The sequence below is a fragment of the Astyanax mexicanus genome, chromosome 2 (genome assembly GCF_023375975.1).
Source record: "Astyanax mexicanus isolate ESR-SI-001 chromosome 2, AstMex3_surface, whole genome shotgun sequence".
NCBI classification, from domain to species: domain Eukaryota; kingdom Metazoa; phylum Chordata; class Actinopteri; order Characiformes; family Acestrorhamphidae; genus Astyanax; species Astyanax mexicanus.
In genome coordinates, this window is record NC_064409.1 from 63,256,681 (window position 1) to 63,275,245 (window position 18,565).

Here is an 18,565-nt window from a genome sequence, read left to right on the forward strand (position 1 = left end):
AACATTAAGTTGGAAACCTTAACTTATTTAATATCCAGTTAGAGACAGTCAGTATGTTATTTAAGGAATATTTCTGAAGATGTTACATGTAAGACAAACCTATTTGCTTGCTTTATTGTGTCCCTTGACTTTTGCCATGCCACATGGAAGCTTAGATAAGCTAAGACTGCACTGACCTGTGTGGGGAATTCTGCATTGATTTCTGCTAAAGACTTTTGCTTGTCTGCTTGTCTGTTCACATGGCCAATTCTAGCCAGACACCGCCTGTCACGATCATTATCACCCACTGTGCTGTCCACTCTGGGTGGTAATGCTGTCTAAACATATTCCTGGTACATATATGACATTGTGTATTGTTGAGTAATAAATGTCCACACAAAAAAAGGAATGTACAATTGATTTCGCACCCACTAGCAGGCCTCGCTTAAAATCGTGTTTATAGTAAAAATTCTATGGTATGCTAGCCAGTGTTTAACCTCATTCACAAGGTAGCACCTTACAACTTAAACAGATGTGGACATTTACAAATTGTCTCCTGGGATAACCCTTCATGATAAATTTACATATTGCTGTCCCATAATGCTTGGCAAATTAGTGAATATTAAAAGTGATCCAGCAGGCTAAGCACTGCAACTATTGGATGAGATTGCCAATTCAAATGCTGTTCATGCAGCTTGCCATCAGCTATCGGAGTCCTAAGGGAGCACAATTGGCCTTGCTCTCTCTGGGTGGGTAGATGACACTCTTTCCCCACATCACTCCAAAGGGTGATGTCGCTCAGCAGAAGGCGTCTGTGAGCTGATGTATTGGAACTGAGTCGCTGCGCTTTCCTCCGAGCGCACTGTGATGCTACTCGGTAATGCTGCACCAGAAGCAGTTGGAAAAGAGGCGGTAGCTGACTTCACATGTATCGGAGGAGGCATGTGCTAGTCTTCACCCTCCTGGTGTTGGGGCATCACTTTTTTTAAAAAGTTAAATTGGCAAGACCTGAAAAACTGCTCCCAGCTTTCATCTTTTAAGTGCCTCTCTTGCTTCAGATCTAAAAAAACATCCACATGTTTCCATCCATCTTTCCTATTTAAGATAATGACTCAAAACCTTGAATCTGTAAAAATGTAAAGCTGATAAAGATGTTCCTACTGAGAAAAAAAGATGGAGAGAAATGAAACATTGGATCCGGTCAAACAAAGAATCGGCTGGAGCACTCATGTCTCAGCAGACTTGCCACCCTAAACTGAGTCTTCTGTATATCTCAATGTCATTGAATGTGTTTAGAACTATTTGGATAGTCTATTAAGTATGAACTTTGGAGATGTAGAACAATCCCTCTCTTTTTGTATCTTCTCCAGACAGCAGCAGTGGAGACTTCATTCTTCATTACTGAGTTCAGATCTTTATCTGCTGGAGCACGAGGGTTTAGCTCTATTCTCGGTCAGTGAACAGAGACTGAGAGCTGCTGCATTCAGTGGATTCCAATGTGTAATTTTAGCTGAAATGGGGCAATGTTAGACGCAAAACAAGGATTATCCAACTTCCTTGTTGTGGGTTCTGAAAGTCTTCAAGTTTTACAATCTTAAAAAGGTACCAAAAAGGTTAAAATTCATATATAAGATCAAATACAGAAAACTAATAGTTGACCTGGATATCATGGTTTGCTAGTGAACATTTTTGCTGAGATGTGAGATCTTTTTAAATGTAAAGATTTTAGTATGAGTTAGAAATTCTTCTACAGGATTATGTCAAGGTTCCACCTCCCCTCCTATGTTAACCCTCCTGTAATGTTCCTATGTAAGGAACTGCAATAATGTTTACAGGTCAGACTGAACCACTACATCTATAACCATTCAAAAGTAGAATAGTTTTCTCCATAAACACTCTGCTTAATGGAAGTATTATTAATTGTTTAATATTTACTGTAATCAGAAATTTTAATCTGAATCAAACATGGTTTAGTGATCATAATTCACTTGTCTTTAAAGACATGCAATCACATTTTGTCTCAAATTTAAAGAAAAAAATGACTTTGTTTAAATGTTATAAATGTATATTTAAAACTCTATTCTGTGTCCTAAGTAACTTTAAATTATTAATTTCCCATTTACATATTCATTAAACCAATTGGGTATATAAAAGGTTTTGTACTCTAACATAATTCAAAAATATTTTTCTATATTTTCAAAGCTTGAAACAAGGCAGTCTCATTTATTTTAGTTAAACCATGAAATAATAATTTGCTTTAATAAACTAAAAACTATTAATAATAATGACAAAAACAGAAAATGAGGTGCTCAGGGTCATCCAGTGGGCTTAGCGCTGCCACTATGATCAGGAGCTTGCCGGTCCGAATCCTGTTTATGTAGCTTGCCATCGGCTACCGGAGCCCTGAGAGAGCACAATTGGCCTTGCTCTCTCTGGGTGGGTAGATGACGTTCTCTCCTCACATCACTCCTCACATCACATCACTCCAAAGGCGTCTGTGAGCTGATGTATTGGAATCGAGTCGCTGCGCTTTCCTCCAAGTGTGCTGTAATGCTACTTGGCAATGCTGCATCAGCAGCAGTTTGATAAAGGGCGGTGGCTGACTGGGAAAATGGGGAAAAAATAGAAATAAAATTATGATAAATAATAAAATGAACAAAAAATGCTGTGCAGGTAGACTAACAGAGTGTAATGGAGAAAATGACTGGCACAATGCGGAATAAAACACAATTCTCCTTTGTTTTTATACAGAGCCATTCATAAATTGCACATATTCATAGGTTACATTTTTTCTTTCCGTTGTGTTTAACCTAAGAGGAAAGGAATGTGTTCAGGCGTGACTCTGCTATGAGATCACTTCAATAATCACTTCAATCCACTTCTTAGCTGCACATACACTACATGGACAAAAGGGTAGCACTTAAAAATAAGACTACCTTTATAAAGGCTTTATGAATGGTCATAAATGAGTGTATTAATGGTTATTAATTGGGTTGCAAATACTTTAAAACCCATTAATTAGCAACGAAAACACATAAATAGAAATGGCAATAGTGAGCTAAAAAATGATCAAATGTGGTTTCACACTTATTTATAAGTATAATGTATCACGCAATGAATCACTGTTGTCTTTTTAATTGATGTGTTGTAACTGCTTATCAATGTTTTTAAAGCATTTACAATCTAATCGATAATTATTAATGAACCATGTATAAACCTTTATAAGGGTAGTCTTATTTTAAAGTGGTACCGACAAAAGTCCTGTAAAGTAGCTGAATGCTTTGTTAGAAGAGGTGTCCACAAACATTTGTACATACATTGATGATAAAGTGAAAGAGATGATTGTGTAAACTCATGCTAAAACACCCCCTGTTTAAATCCTTGTCAGATGTTGAGATAGATTAGACCCATCACATTTACGTCAGAAATCTCAAAAAATGCCTTTGAGGTCTAAAAAAGTAAGAAACATCTCATGATCAGAAAAACCCCTCACAGTAGTCTTCCGCTGAGCAGCTGCAGTCTGCCTCACTAACTACATAAGCCTGATTCTGCTCACGGGACAGATAATCTAATGCACTGAGCAGGATGTTTACTAGCTTGAATGTCTGCAACACATTTTCTCTGTTGAACATTTGGAGGTTGTATTTACTCCTTGTAGTCCAGCCCCATGTGGGAATGCTAATAATTTAGCAAATCTAAGCAGCTTGTTGAGGAAGCAGCAGAGACCGGTCTGATGACAGAGGGCTCTCTGTTTCTAACGTCAGGGCTGATGTCTGGAAGTGTGGTGATCTGGTTTACTGGACATCAAAAGTACCCCCATGACGCATACGGTTTTAATGGGGGAAGCAGATCGTTCATTCTTTACTGGGAACAAAAGACCCTGTCAATTTCCCTAAAATTACCTGTTTCGGTTTTGCTGTTTGATACGAACAACCTGTTTCTTATTTTTTTACATTTCCTAAAATTTTCTTAATTTACTTCTGACAGTAATTCGAATTTTGGTTGGCTTTCTTGTGGAAGTGTCAGAAGTTTTAGTTTATTTTCTTTATGTTCTAAAATGCCAGTTTTCTTTCTTTTGGCAGTCTCTAAAACTTTCAGTTTGCTTTTATTTTCATTAGACAGTCTCTAAAAAATTCAGCTTGATTTTTATTTACATTGTACAGTCTCTAAAAAAAGTCAATTTATTTTATTTATATTTGACAGTCTCTAAAATTTCAGTTTGATTTTATTTACATTTGACAGTCTGTAAAACTTTCCTTTTTTTTTAATCACTGTAATTTTCAGTTTGCATTCTTTTGGTAGTCTGTGAAGTTTCAGTTTAGTTTCCTTTTGCCAGACATTTTAGTTTATAAATATAGTTTCTGTTAAAATGTATTTTCAATTTTATTTTGCCTTATTTTTTAGCAGTCTCCAAAATTTTGGTTTAAATTTAATTTTTCCGTCTCTTGGCTGTCTTTAAAATCTCAATTTTCCATTGACTTGGTTTCAGATACCACAGAACGCCTTGAGGAGTTTTATGGAGTCCATGCCTCAGTGGGTCGGAGCTGCTTTTGGCGGCCTGAGGGTGGCCTGCACATTATTAGGCAGGTGGTTTTAGTATTATGGCTGACCTGTGTATATTTGAAAAGTTTCCACCTGTTCGTGTTGAGTCATGAGGGCATGTATAAATATGACTCCCAGGATCTGAGAGTAGCCTTGTGGGTGAGGCTTATCTGTTAGATACGGGATGGGGGAAACATTTCCGCTCAGGGCCCAACCTTTAGCACATACACACACTATAGTCTCTCACTCTGTTTCTCACACATCAGTGGCCCTGGAGTCATATATTCTCAAGCAACTTCTCTAAATACTGTTGTTGAAGGCCCAGAAAGTAAACATGAAAGTCACACAGTGTCACATATGTCCTTCCTATTCATGTGATACAGTTTCATTGACAGTTACGGTTCCATAGTTGCCCTTTTGTCCAATATTGACATTAGCTGTGCTCCCAACCTGGATTAATTATGAATTAATGACCTACAACATAGGCCTGTGTTTACATAAGAACTATGAATGAGTGGTGATATAATTTGGGTTATATATTTGCCAAATTTCCACATTTCTTTAACAGCAGAGTCACATATTAAACATAAATGGGCTTCAAATGAGTGATGCCATAGAATAAACACGTTTAGTTTTAGTTTCATAAAAAGAACCTTCTAAAAGTTCTGAAGAACCATAATTTTATGTAAAAGTTATAAAGATTATCCACAAATGAAAAGGTTTAATCACAGTGATGTATTTAATTTCTATTCCAAACATAATAAACCTCTGTGGAACCAACAGTGTTTTTCTATGGCATCTCTCAGCAACCCATTTGAAGCTTCTTTATTTTTAAGAGTGTGTGTTGTGTTTCAATGCTGCTAAGAGTAAAGAGTCACGGCCGTGTCTTCTGTTTCAGAACACAAGCTGAAGCACAGCCTCTCGGACTGTCCATGGTCAAGTGGCTGGAGGACAAACTGTGGCACAGGACGTTATGAAAAGGGTAATTAGCGAGAAATATTTTAGGACCGGATCAGACCCGGTATTACTTCTTAGATCAGGATGTCCTTTGATCTGCAGTGTAGTCTGATCCAGCATCAAAGGCTGGCGGCAAAGTAACTCCAGAGAGGAGCTCAGTTACGGTCACTCTGAAGCCTGGTCATACATGTTCACTTCCCCCTCGGCTAAGTGGACTGCATGGCTGACAGGCTTTAATTTAAAGCTGAAAATACAACTGGAGCTATCCGATGAACTTAAACAGACTTGTATAGAGAAGAGACGAATTAACTTAAATTCAATCAAATATGCAATAAATACTCATGGCACTGTTGTATGCAGTAAGTGAAACATTGTGCTAAATAAATAAAGAAAAATACATAATAATCCGTTCTTATATGAAGAGGACTTATTCTAAATGCACTTAACTAAATGTAAGTTTATTTGGATTTTTTCATTCTTATTCGTTTTTAGAAAGAAAATAACTTATAAAATAATAATAAGTTATAAATATAATAAAACATTTCTTAAAATGTTTGATTTTTCTATAAGGAAAATATCTAACACTGTCATATAATCAGTCCTTCTTTATTGTAAATCAGGTGAGCTGCTGGTGGATCTGAACAAGCCTATACAGCACCAGGAGATTCACAGAGTAAACAGTAATCAAACCTGTGTTCTAAAATGATTCTATAAACCTATTCAAAAGCGTCATTCACCTTATAGCTATAGAGAAGGCCTCTTCTTTTGTAATCTACAACCATTATTAAAGATTAGGAACCACATTCAAGAGGTTTACAGATTACTGATTACTGGTTCTATACAGAATTACGTTCTTTACTAAAGAACATGTAAATAACTCCTTTTGTCAAACTAATACTATATAGTAGCAGTTTGTCAGACAGTGATTTAAGCCTAGGCCTGGTCTACACAGCATTCTGAAAGGAGACTTAACAAAGAAAGAAGCTGAGCTTAATCCATCTCTGGGAAACAGATTTTGTGTTTTACATTGCTGAGATAAAACTACTTTATAAATTGGTTCTAAATGGCTTTTCTACATTGTTGTTAATTCGTTTGTTGTACTAACTAGTAATTTTTAATTTTAACTTTATTTCTTTTAACTGTCCAGACAAAGTAAGTAAACTGTAGCTGGTGTTTTTAGGTTGTGTAAAATTCTTGATATTTAACTACTAAACAGAAGCCTCTTTTCTTTTACAAACATCATTCAGAAACATCAATAGTTAACACACACAAAGGGGGTTCTATAGCTGATTAACTCAGTTATACACCTGATTCTAATGCTACTTTTTGGCTGATTGGGTTGTTTGGCTGTACACCAACCAGCTTTGGTCAGTTTTAAATCATACCATTGGATCTTTGGACCAGAAAGTGTGGACTGAAGTGCCTCTCTGTGCTGACTAACAATCTAGTCTAATAAATAATGTAATCGGGACACTGGTTTCCTGAAAGCCTGATGTCATTTTATTCTTCCTCCAGTTAATGAAGCGGCTCCTATTGAACCTCGGGTGGGTCACACTTTTTTACGATAGTCTAATCTAGACATGAGCGATGTTTATTGGCGCAAGATTGTAAATCTCTCTCATAAAAGCTTGTAAAATATTTAAACATAGTTCCACTCCTGCGTCAAGCTCCAAGTGCAACATTCTTCTTATTCATCTAGATTTCGGCACCCTCTCAACCCACGCCATTGTAGCAATGCAATAGAACAGGCCTATTGAGTGCCTTATCTCATATAGCATGACAGCACATTTTTAGTGAATGAGTAAGAGCGGCGACTAGGGACTTTCCAGGGCCTGGAGGAATGGGTGAGGTTTCTAGAGGTGTCAGTAACTGAACTATTGTCTTGGTCACTGAAAGAGAAGGTGAAAATCCTAGCCTTACTCTAAACGGATAAAATTAAAATTGTGTTTAAAAAATATATAAATCACAATAAAAAATTAAATTAAAAGGCTATTAGTGGTACCATTGAGGTCATCTGTATTAAGATAATCAAACTTTTAAAATGAAAAAATGTACTACATTTTGCTAAAGGTAATTTTTAACAGATTAATTCAAGTAATTTGAGGTTTTTAGAAAAAAAGGTCTAGCAAATGTTTTGATCTTAAACTTCAGACTGTATCTATTCCATTTTAACTAATTTACCTAAATACTGACATGTTAACTTAAAATAAAGGTGTTGACTCAAATTTAACTTAAAAGGTGAGGCAGTTAGTTTCTCAACTAAACAAAATAAATCAGAGCTTACAGTTTACAACAAAAAATGTAAGCAAATAATGACTTGAGTCAAATGAAATACTGTTCATTTTTTGCAAATTTATTTAAATAAATACACAGCGAAAGAGCACAGGTATAATAACTTAATGACATACGCTAATGCAACGTTCATAGTGAAAAATAAATAAAACAAATGTACACAGTCGTCCGAGGGCTTTCGGCTGCCCCGGCGTCGCTTTGAAAGTTCAAGGATTTCAAAGTTCAGTCTTGAGTGTCTGTTCTGAGTGTCTGTAGTAGAAATTCTTGCCAAAAAGAGCGGTGATGAGGAGCAGCTCCTCCACGGATTCGCCCTCTCTTCGGTCCAGCCATCCCAGCCTGATTCAGACATGTAGACAGTGAAAGAGAAATGTCTCCACTTTGGTCCAAACTTCTTCTGGGTCCATTTCTCAACATCCCTCTGGAAAGGAAAGAGGCAGAGAACACTAAATCAGTGTCCAACTACAAGATAGTCAAAAGGTTTATGGCGGGATGCACGTGTGTGTATAGAATAGAGACTGATTTTTTAGGTGGCATGTTAAAAATCAGTGTTCAGCCTTTTTTTCTAAATGTAGGCTTTTTAAAATTGGGTAAATGTTTCATTTGGTTTGGTTTCGGTATCAGACATTTTTTTCTCATTTCAGTGCATGCCTAATATTTTGACATTTTACTAAACAGCCTATTACACCTACAGTGTGTGTGTAATAATAGTAACAGTGAGGTCAGCCTGGTGGTGGTGGGGGGATGATGTGACTGATGGTGAGAGACTGGGCTGATGGTAAAATGTGAGCTGATGGGTGGTGGTGGTGTGAAATGCCTGCCAGGCTCCATGCCTCGTGTGCTGAAGGAGTGAGTGTGTGGATGGGCTGGGCTGGGTAACTCACCCTGCTGAGTGGTGGAGGAGATCCTGGAGCTGGATCAGGGGGATCTGGCCATCCTTATGTCCTGCTGCGTTGTGCTCTCCGTGTCCTGCCTCGTTTTAAAGTCCTGGATGGCCTTCCTGTTCTGGAAATCGATCAGGGCCATGGTGATCACCGCGTTCCAGCAGTTCTCCTCGCCCGAGCACCTGAAGTCGATCTCCTTGTTGTCTGTGGTGACGATGGTGAAGTAGACGAACTTGCCGGTGCGCTCCACGCAGTCCACCTTCTTGATGGACTGCAGCTTGAGCTCCTTGCTCTTGTTCTTCTTCTGCTGGTCGGTATAGAGGTTCAGGCTGTCCGTGGTCAGCACGCAGGTCTTCCTCTTCCAGAACTGCAGCAGGTTGTCGCTCCTCTTCTCCAGCTCGCCCTCCTTCAGGACTCGCGACACCTCGGACGCGGACATTTTCATGGTTTTCCCACGCGGCCACTGGCCTCTCACACAAACACAATCCAAACCGGGCTCCGGGTGAGCTCTGCGCGCGCTGGGTCTCCTCTCTCCGGCTGTGAGCGCGCGGGTATAGGGGAGGATAAGGCTGGGTCTGGGAATGAATGAAGGCGGCGGGTTATATAGCTCAGCTACAGCCTCCACCCCTCACACTGCTCACCCCGCGATCCAGCTGCAGCGCGCCCTGATTGGCTGAAGGGCCCCACAGAGCAGCCAATGAGGGAGCGCCGCAGCGCAGGGCTGGGTCTCGTTAGATATTACACTAAATCCATTATCAGCAGATCTGAATCTGGCATTGATTAACAGCTTTATTAAAACACAACCACCACTGCACACAAACCTAAACCATATTTTTTTTAAACCTAAAAAAGAGCAAGTCTCAACTGACTCCAAATATTAATCAATTTTAACTATATTTCATAAATGCTGTTTTTACTAATATTTCAATTAACTGGTACTGTATTTTTCTCACTTTAAGGCGCACCTAAAATCTTTTAATTTCCCCAAAAATGTATAAATGTGTATGTATGAATTTTCCCAGTCAGGTTGTAAGGAGACGTAAAGCAACTCCACTGAACTGCAGCGTTATACAGGAGATTCAGTGAATTTTCTCCAGCACCGAGGCTGGCTAGCTCTTTCGCATTTGAAGGTGAGTATAGTATATCGGACTGTAGTCTGTGTGTTTACCGTGTTATAACAAGCTATATTAGACAAACCGCTAACTGAAAGTGCCCTGGCTCACCGGAACATTCAGGGCTCCACAGTATAGCTCTGATAGGTGGCATTTACTAGCGCTAAGCACTGCTAACCGTTCTGTTAGAAAAATATTGGAAACCTAAGCTTACTTAAATAAACAAAATAATTATAGTTTCGTTTACTTATGCACTTCCCCAGCTTGCCAATTTTAAGGAAAACCTGGTGACATCTTTGTTCCCTACGATTTTCACTTTAAATGCGCCTTATATTAAGGTGCACCCTTTAGTCCATAAAATACGTTTCTTAAGTAATTTTAGGTTATAGTTTATCTTGCATATTTTCCTTGTATATTTGTTTTTGATCCACGATTTCAGACTACATAAATATACAGTATCTCTTTTTAGTTGGATGGTCTATTTTAGATGCCCTTAACTAACCGTAAACTGAATGTCTATTTAATGCACCTCACCCCTAAACTGGATGTAAATTACTCTCTACTGAACCTATCCCTAATCCAAACCCTAATCTAATCCTTCAGTTGAGTGTTAGTTGAGCATCTATGAGACGTCTTTATTGGATCATCCAAATATACATTTTTTTTCTTTGTATGATTTTTCCAATGCAAATCTAATATTGAAGACATTTAATCTATACAGTATGAGTTAAATCTGTATCAATTTAAATCTGGCTACATTTTGAACTAACTGATATTTTACTCAAATAATAAATAAAACTTTATCTTATATTAACACTGATAAACACTGATCATTTTTGCAATTGTAAATAACTAATTGTAGCTAATTGTTACTCAAGTAATTTAGATGTTAGGTTTTCAGAATAAAATGTCTAGCAAATGTCACTAATAGACTGTATGGACATTACTGTATGATGAACAGGGTTGGACCTTGTTAAATATTACACTATATTACACTAGTCTATGACCAGCACTGCCTCTGATGTGTATGTCACAACTGTTACTCAGTACACACACTGTAGGAAACGTTTACCTTAAAAGGTAAGTAAGTAGGCTGATTGTCTTAAAAGCTGATATTCATTACAAATTAAATAAATAATCAAATTAAAGCAGGCTACGGTAGTGGGTAAAATGTCTGTTCAAGCCAAGATGATTTTATTGTTGTGCTGTATGTGTAAATAAAGCAAAACAATACAGTACAGGCTACGAAATGTGCATAGACCAAGAACAATACATTAAAATATTATAAATATGACAGACATTGCATATACCTACATGTACCTATATGCACTTTTTTATGTGAGAAAAAAAAAAACACTTGACACTAAACACTGTGAACAGACAGGATAGTGAATATGTGTGGTTAGATTAGCCTCCAGAATCATGTGACCTAAACCTGATTAAGACAGTTTGGGATGAGAAAAACTATCAAAGCATGGTTTCTGGTTTGTTTAGCATTGTTTTGTTACCCCATAATTTTATATGTGTTCATTCATAGTTTTTCATGTGTTCAATTGAATGAGAATGGGAAAGGGATGTATCCAAAAATATATATTACATTGTAATGTTACCATTCCTTTTTACAACATGTTAATGAGGCACAGTTTTGGCACCAAGGACAGCAAGCAATTAAGTTTTTCAGTTGTTATGTTTTGGCCAATTTGTATATCATATTCTGAACACTTAAAGGATCAAATTTTAGGTAAATAACCACAAAAAAGTATGTGATGCGCCTGGAAACAAGTGATGGGATGAGTTCAGAAGTGATAAAGCTGAGTAATACTGTGAACAGCACATGCACCAGCTTTGAATAGCACAGAGTTCTTGTGGAACTGTGCTGGGAAGCAAGTAGAGAAGAAAAATAAATGCATTTAATCATTGAACTGTTTGGTGAGTTTATATAATCATTAAAATATTTGAGCTGTTCTAGAAATCTGAGTGGTACAGGGGACTAAGCTGCTGCCACTGTGATCCAAGGATCATTGGTTTAAATGTGTGAATCGTGCTGCCATCAGCAGCCGGAGTCTGAGAGAGTACATGGCCATGCTTTCTCTGGGTGGATAGATGGCATTCTCTCATCATTTTGCTCATTCTGTGATGTTGTCTGCTACAGTAGTTGATGTATCAAAGCTGGGCCATGGCACTTTGCTCCAAGTGCACTGGCTTTCTAGTAATGCTACGCTGGCAGGAGAGTTCACTTTTTTTTCCTAGTGTTTGGGCAGTATTAGTAAGCGGATGGAGTAATTGTCCTTCCGGATTGGGGAATAAATTGTATAAAGTTTGAAATAAATGATATAAATAAAAAAATAAATTGAGCTATTCTTATTACAGGTAGTGTAAATTAAAACTAAATAATTACAATTCACAAATTATTTCATTAAAAACAGAAGTTCCTTAGCAGATGTTTTACTACCACACACCACATTTTATATAATGCAGCCTTCAATGGCAATTCAACCAAAGAAAGATTGTGTTGCATCACAGTCTAATAAACCATGTGCTTCAGGTACTATCCTGCAATCTGTTTAGCAGACTTAAAGCCCTTTCATCAGATCTTCACCCCTGCCATGTATTCAAGCTGCAACACATCCTTCTTTTGCAAGTCTGAGTTAAACAGTGTTTGATGGCTTTGGTTTTTCTGTGGAGCGGATCTGAATAATTTATGGGTCTGAGCCACAGTGGACGTGGCTTACGTGGTTTCGGAAGTGGGTAGTGGAGGAATTAAAAAAGTGCTTTGATAATACTTTTCGACGTGTGTGAGGGGGTGAATATATTGCTGTTAATCAGAAGTGAGTGGTCTACTTGGCTGTGAGTCTGGACTTCTGAAGAAGGACTTAATGGCTGATTAAAGTGGCGGAAGTGGAGAGATGTACAAACACAGCTGTGCATTAGAAGAAAAGGCCATTTACAGCCATAAAGGAGGGGTTGGGCAATTAAAAAAAAACGTTTTAAGTGTTATCTGTGAATTAAAAGTGGGTTTACACAAGCTGTGTGATAAGCTATGATGTATGTGTGAGTGTGAGTTATATCTACATCCTTTTTAAAATCATTTTTGATGACTAAATGTGTAATTAAGGCCTGGATATGACTACCAGTACCCATTGAAAGTGCCTGATCTGGCCTTCTGAGCTGTCATTCACAATCATTTTCCCTTTCCTTTCTTTTCCTTGACTTTTGTGTAAGTGGATTGTGTTGTAGTTACCAGGGTGTGTGTGTGTGTGTATAAAGGGGTGTCATCAGGGGAAAAAGACAGACAGAGAGGCATGTCTGTGCTATGAGTCAGATCCACTGGGAGGGGCTCGTCCTACTCATTCCAGATTGTAGCTAAGGACATTGCCCTTCCACACTAATAAAAAGCCAGGCTTCAGAACCCTATCCACACTCTTACAAACAATTTCAGTTCAATTCAATCCAGCATATTTGTAGCCTTAATGCCAAAGCTGTTTAGACACAAAAAATTGTGATAAACAGATGGGGAAAAAGCTAAATCAAAAAGACAGGTTCATTGTACAAACAGAAACACAAGACATAATATCAGATAAAAATACAGTATAACAAAAATAAAAAGCATAAAATGCAAAAAGCAATTCTCTTAATTACTTTAAATACTTTGGATTAAATGTGATTTCTGATGTGGCTTTAGAAAATGCTTAGTCACCTTTATGTTTAATTGAGGACAAGCAACATTTAACAGTAATTTACCAGTAGATCAAAGTGTCCTGTTCAGTTTAAATGGACTTATCGTATCTCATATCTCTGATATACTGTGAGGAGCGATCATGCAGTGACTTGAAAAAGAATAGTAAAATTTTACAATCCATCCACCTGATCTGACAGTGTAGAGCCAGTGTAGAGAATTTTAACTGCTGAAACACTTTATCTATTTTTTTATATATCAGTAGAGCATTTTTAACAAGCTCCAATCTTGATATAGAGGACTGATTATTTGGGATTTTAATTATATAACCATGATGTGCTGAAAGAGTCGGGAGTAATAGAGCATTGGGTGCACCACAGATATTAGGGACTGAGGGTGAAGTCCATTTACCCACCTGAGCAGTGAACATGTGTTATTTTATGTACCCCCTTTATTTAATGAGGACAATAAATCCTAAAATATTCTAGAAGAGGTTTTAAATGCGTCTTGTTCTAAATATACTACACTAAGAAAAGGGAAAAAAACATTTAAGGTTCTTAATACTCATATGTCTCATTTTTTGTTAAGGTTCTTTATAGAAGTATTCACTGATAGGCTTGTTAGGGAGCCAAAAGTAGTTCTTCCATGGTAATTACTCCACATAATAAATTGCAATGCAGTTTTGGGGAATGTGCTGTAAAACAAATTGTCATTTCAAATATGCCGCACAGTAACATTTTTGGTTCCATAACCTACATTTGTAATTTAGATTGTAAGTGTAAAACACTTTTTTTGAAGTCTAAAGAACCTTTACTTGATGTTTTACTCATTCTTCATACTCACATTTCTCCACTAAAACCACGGATATCCCTCAAAGGACCATTTAAAGTCCCATAATATTATTATTATTATTTTTTTAATTCAGAATTGCTTACGCCCCTGCATCTTCTCCAATCTTGCTGAAGATGGCATTCCACCTACTTCTGATTGCATCTCCGGTGCCACTCAGTGGGTGTATTTTGAGAACAGTGAATTCCTGACATTGGGCTCATTGTGTGAGGAAAGTCATAACAAGGTTTTGTGGGGGAGCATAATTCAGGAGTTGATTTAGGTTAGCGCTGAGGTGGGTTATTCAAAAGAATAATATTAATGTGGTGTGTGAGCCATTTACAGCTGAATCGCTGAATTGACACTATGTGTGTTTTGGTGGTTTTTGAAATTATTTTCTCAACAAGGAGTAAAACAGTAATGGCGCTTTCTTAAAGGCTAACATGATTTCATAAACTGGATCAGGGGACTTACCCCGTCTGACTCCATGTCTGCTTCAGTCAAGTCTGGACATGCCCTGAAAGCTGCCTCTGCACTGTGTGGTGGAGTGAAGAAATGCAGTGCAATTCCTCTGAGCTCTTAAGATCACACTCCAGCTCCTGCTGCTCAACACAGTCTGAAAGAGATTGAGCCATTATAAATCTAGTGTGTTAAATAACTCACACATGGACATGAAGCAAATGTTGTGCAGTGGGGAAAAAGTATAAAGATACTTTTTTTGTTTGTTTGTTTGTTTAGTTTTGTAAGTATATATATATTTATTTATCTCAGGGACTTTCCTAATCAATGTTAATGTATGCTGCTGCTATACAACATACAATATGATGATGATTATGATGGTAATAATAATATACTACACAGTTAAATGTCCAGTGGTGTGAAAAAAGTGTTTCCCCCTTCATGATTTCTTATTTTTTTGCATGTTTGTCATTCTTGAATGTTTTAGTCAATTCATCAAACTAATTTAAATATTAACCAAAGAGAACAAAAAAAAAACCCCACAAAAAGTAGTTTTAAATAAAGTTTTTTATTATTATAGGAGAAATAAATAAACCTACATGGCCCTGTGTAATAAAGTGTTTGCCCCCAATTATAACATAACTGTGGTTTATTCATTTTCCTAGCCACACCCAGGCCTGATTACTGCCACACCTGTTCTCAATCAAGAAATCACTTAAATATGAGTGGCCTGACAAAGTAAAGTAGACCAAAATATACCCAGAAGCTAGACATCAAGCCAAGAAATTCAGGACCAATTGAGAAAGAAAGTAATTGAGATCTATCAGTCATCTGTTCGTGACCTCAAGCTGAAATGACCTTGGGTTCTGCAGCAGGACAATGACCCAAAACACAACAGCAAGTCCACCTCTCAATGCCTAAAGAACAATATAGACTTTAGAGTGACCTACTCAAAGTCCTGACCTAAATCCTTTTGAGATGCTGTGGCATCACCTTAAAAAGGCGGTTCATACTGGAAACTCCTTTAATATGGTGGAATTACAACAATTCTGTAAACATGAGTTGGCCAAAATTCCTCCACAGCTTTGTAAAAGCGTGATTGCAGTTGCTGCTGCTAAGAGTGGCCCAACCAGTTATTAGGTTTAGGGGGGGGGACATTTTTTTTACACAGGGCCATGTAGTTTTGGATTATTTTCTCTCTTAATAATAAAAACATTCATTTAAAAGCTGCATTTTGTGTTTACTTGTGCTGTCTTTGACTAATATTTAAATTAGTTTGATGATCTGAAAGAGTGACAAACATGCAAAAAAAACAAAATTAATTCACACCACTGTATAACATGTTTTATAGTAAACATCCTCAAGAACAAATCCAAAGAAAAAAAGAAGTAGTCTTCAACTTTAATCCAACTGTCTGATTTAACTAATTATTTCCTTCAGATGTCTTTCATAGGCTGTATGTGGTGTATTGGACCCTGTTTACATCTGTTCACTTCTTGAGTGGCATCAGGTTTATATCTGCAGAAGAAGACCAATCTTCTTCAAAATAAAACACTCTTGAGACACATTTAACCCCTTAACGCCTGTTGTTGCAAATATGCGACTAACCGTTTGATTCAATCAACCTGCCAAGATAGCGCCTGCATTCCCCCAATGCCTGTTAGTGCATATTCGCCACGGACCTAGGAACCTTTGACAATTTACAATTCAAATGAATCTAGAATTCAAATTAATGAAATGTTTCCTGTAATATTTGTGTATATTGTGTTGGTGACAGTAATTGGTGTTATTTATTATTGAATGCCTGCTGTTGGGTGCATAAATAAAACATTGATTTTTCACTGTTATATTACTCTGTTATTGTTATCTTAGTATGGACCATTATGTCTGCTGTAGCAAATTTGCAACATACCAAATTTACCCCAAATAGACCATATTGCCTGTTGTTGCAAATTTGCAACATACCAAAATTTCTATTTATTTTTGTGCAAAAGTGAAATTAATAATCTCAACAATATTTACTATCTACTTAAAGGTAAAACACACATGAAACATTTTTTCATATACAGCTACATTAATTCAGGCGTTAAGGGGTTAAAACATCATCATACAAATCTGATCACTCAAACCACTTTAGAGGGAGGCTTGAGAAACTTTTAAACCACATCTTATAGCAGAGAAAGACCCTGTTTACACACTTCTTAAGTAGTATCTGGATTAATGAAGTACAGTGATTATCTGTTCAGCAGGAAAAAAAGCCAGCTTGCCCATTTACATGGCTGCAGAACACTGTTGCATGCTGTTGTTTATACCTGGCTTCCTTGAGTGTGGAAATGGGACTGGGGGGAATGGAGGTGGGCAGAGTCAGAGGCCACAACCCACACATATTTCTGTGATGTACCTCACAGTTCAAATAAGAAAATACTGTCTGAAGCTCTGCTGTCAAGAGCTGCCAGTGCTTTAACTCAGCATGTTTACCTTAATATCTGATGATGCATCCTGATCATGTTATGAGTTACTACAAAAAATAGAATCCTTAATAGTCCTTTAGATATACAGTATATTTGTGTTAATTATTTGTATTATATATAATTTTAGATGCTTTTTAAAGGCTTTATGTTAAGCACGTTAAAGTGCCACTGTTTTTTAAAAGGTGCTATATATAAGCTTGCTTTGCCTTGCATATCGTAATATAAAATTATACAAAAGTATATAAAGTGTAAAAAAGTAAATAAAATGTAAGATTACTGGACTAATGTAAAATAGAGGGGAAAAAAATCCTAAAAATATTTTTCCTTTTCAGATTTGTGACGAGTACCTTCAAATTGAGCAATAAATTCCAATAATATGTGGGAAAAGCAAACTGTACAGTAATAATTGTGACTACCGATGCATAAGGCATTATATGCAGAGTATACAATGCTTGAGTGTCAGGTACTTATTATAAAGATGAACGAAGATTAAAATGAAAGCGTCTACAACACTGATATAAACACAAGACAAAAGAAACTGATTTACATTTAAACAGCCTTTTATGGAGTATGTATTATATCACAGCAGCCATCATCACACGCACCACCAACACACTACAGGCTGAATGGATCCCTGCATGCATTTGGCAGTAGTGCACAGAGCACATAGGCGTGAGGCAGTTATCATAATGATGAACAAAGAACACGGTGAAAGCAGCAGAGTCTGACAACGCCACGTCGAGCCTCACAGCTGTTATCTGATAATTCTGCTGCAGGCCTCCACGCATGTCAACAGCCTATCTCTGGCAAGTCCTGTCCACTCCAATTGTTTTGACCGCCTATATATAGCAACCTAAGACCTGCTCTGCCGTTCAAAGGCCTTTACTCCACTCTCTCTTCACGCTCATAAACATGCACGTTGTGCTTCGGCCACGGAATGCAGGAGTGATGAGTCCGCGCCGCTATTTGAAGCATTGTTCAGATAAGCCCGGTCTGCAGGGGCCGGGGCAAATGCTGCTACACCGTGGGAAAAAGAACAAATGGCGCTAATGTTCTGGACAAGCTTGAGAAACTGTTGGGAAACAATGCAGTGGGAATGAGAGGCAGTGACATTCTGAAAGGTTGAGAGGTCCGCTGTCTTCACCGCGGCCGCAGGCCTGTCAGCGTGAGCCGTACAGTGGATCCGGCGACAATAGGGGCTTAGGGAGGGATACGTATTCATGGAATCTGCTCCACTGATGTAGTCTAACTAATACATACAAACTTAGTTTAGACTCATTAATAAGCAGCACGAGCTCGAATCGGTGTGAAGAGACTGCAGGTGCAGCCTCGCTGCTTTTATGAAGGTATCCACCTGCCCGCTGTTAA

General features: G+C 37.6%; 1 protein-coding gene across 1 annotated transcript; it reads right to left on the reverse strand.

Moving 5' to 3' along the window:
- Positions 1-7,810: 7,810 nt before the first annotated feature.
- phlda2 (pleckstrin homology-like domain, family A, member 2) lies at positions 7,811-9,243 on the reverse strand. The gene is made up of 2 exons (XM_007228071.4): positions 8,652-9,243; positions 7,811-8,188 (listed from the first exon to the last, which is right to left on the reverse strand). The coding sequence occupies exon 1, from the start codon at positions 9,094-9,096 to the stop codon at positions 8,686-8,688; it is 411 nt and encodes a 136-aa protein (XP_007228133.1). The 5' UTR covers positions 9,097-9,243; the 3' UTR covers positions 7,811-8,188; positions 8,652-8,685.
- Between the last annotated feature and the right edge of the window lie 9,322 nt (positions 9,244-18,565).

Coding starts and splice junctions, on each gene's coding strand:
- phlda2 (XM_007228071.4), bottom strand. CDS start 9,096: ATGAAAATGTCCGCGTCCGAGGTGTCGCGAGTCCTGAAGGAGGGCGAG.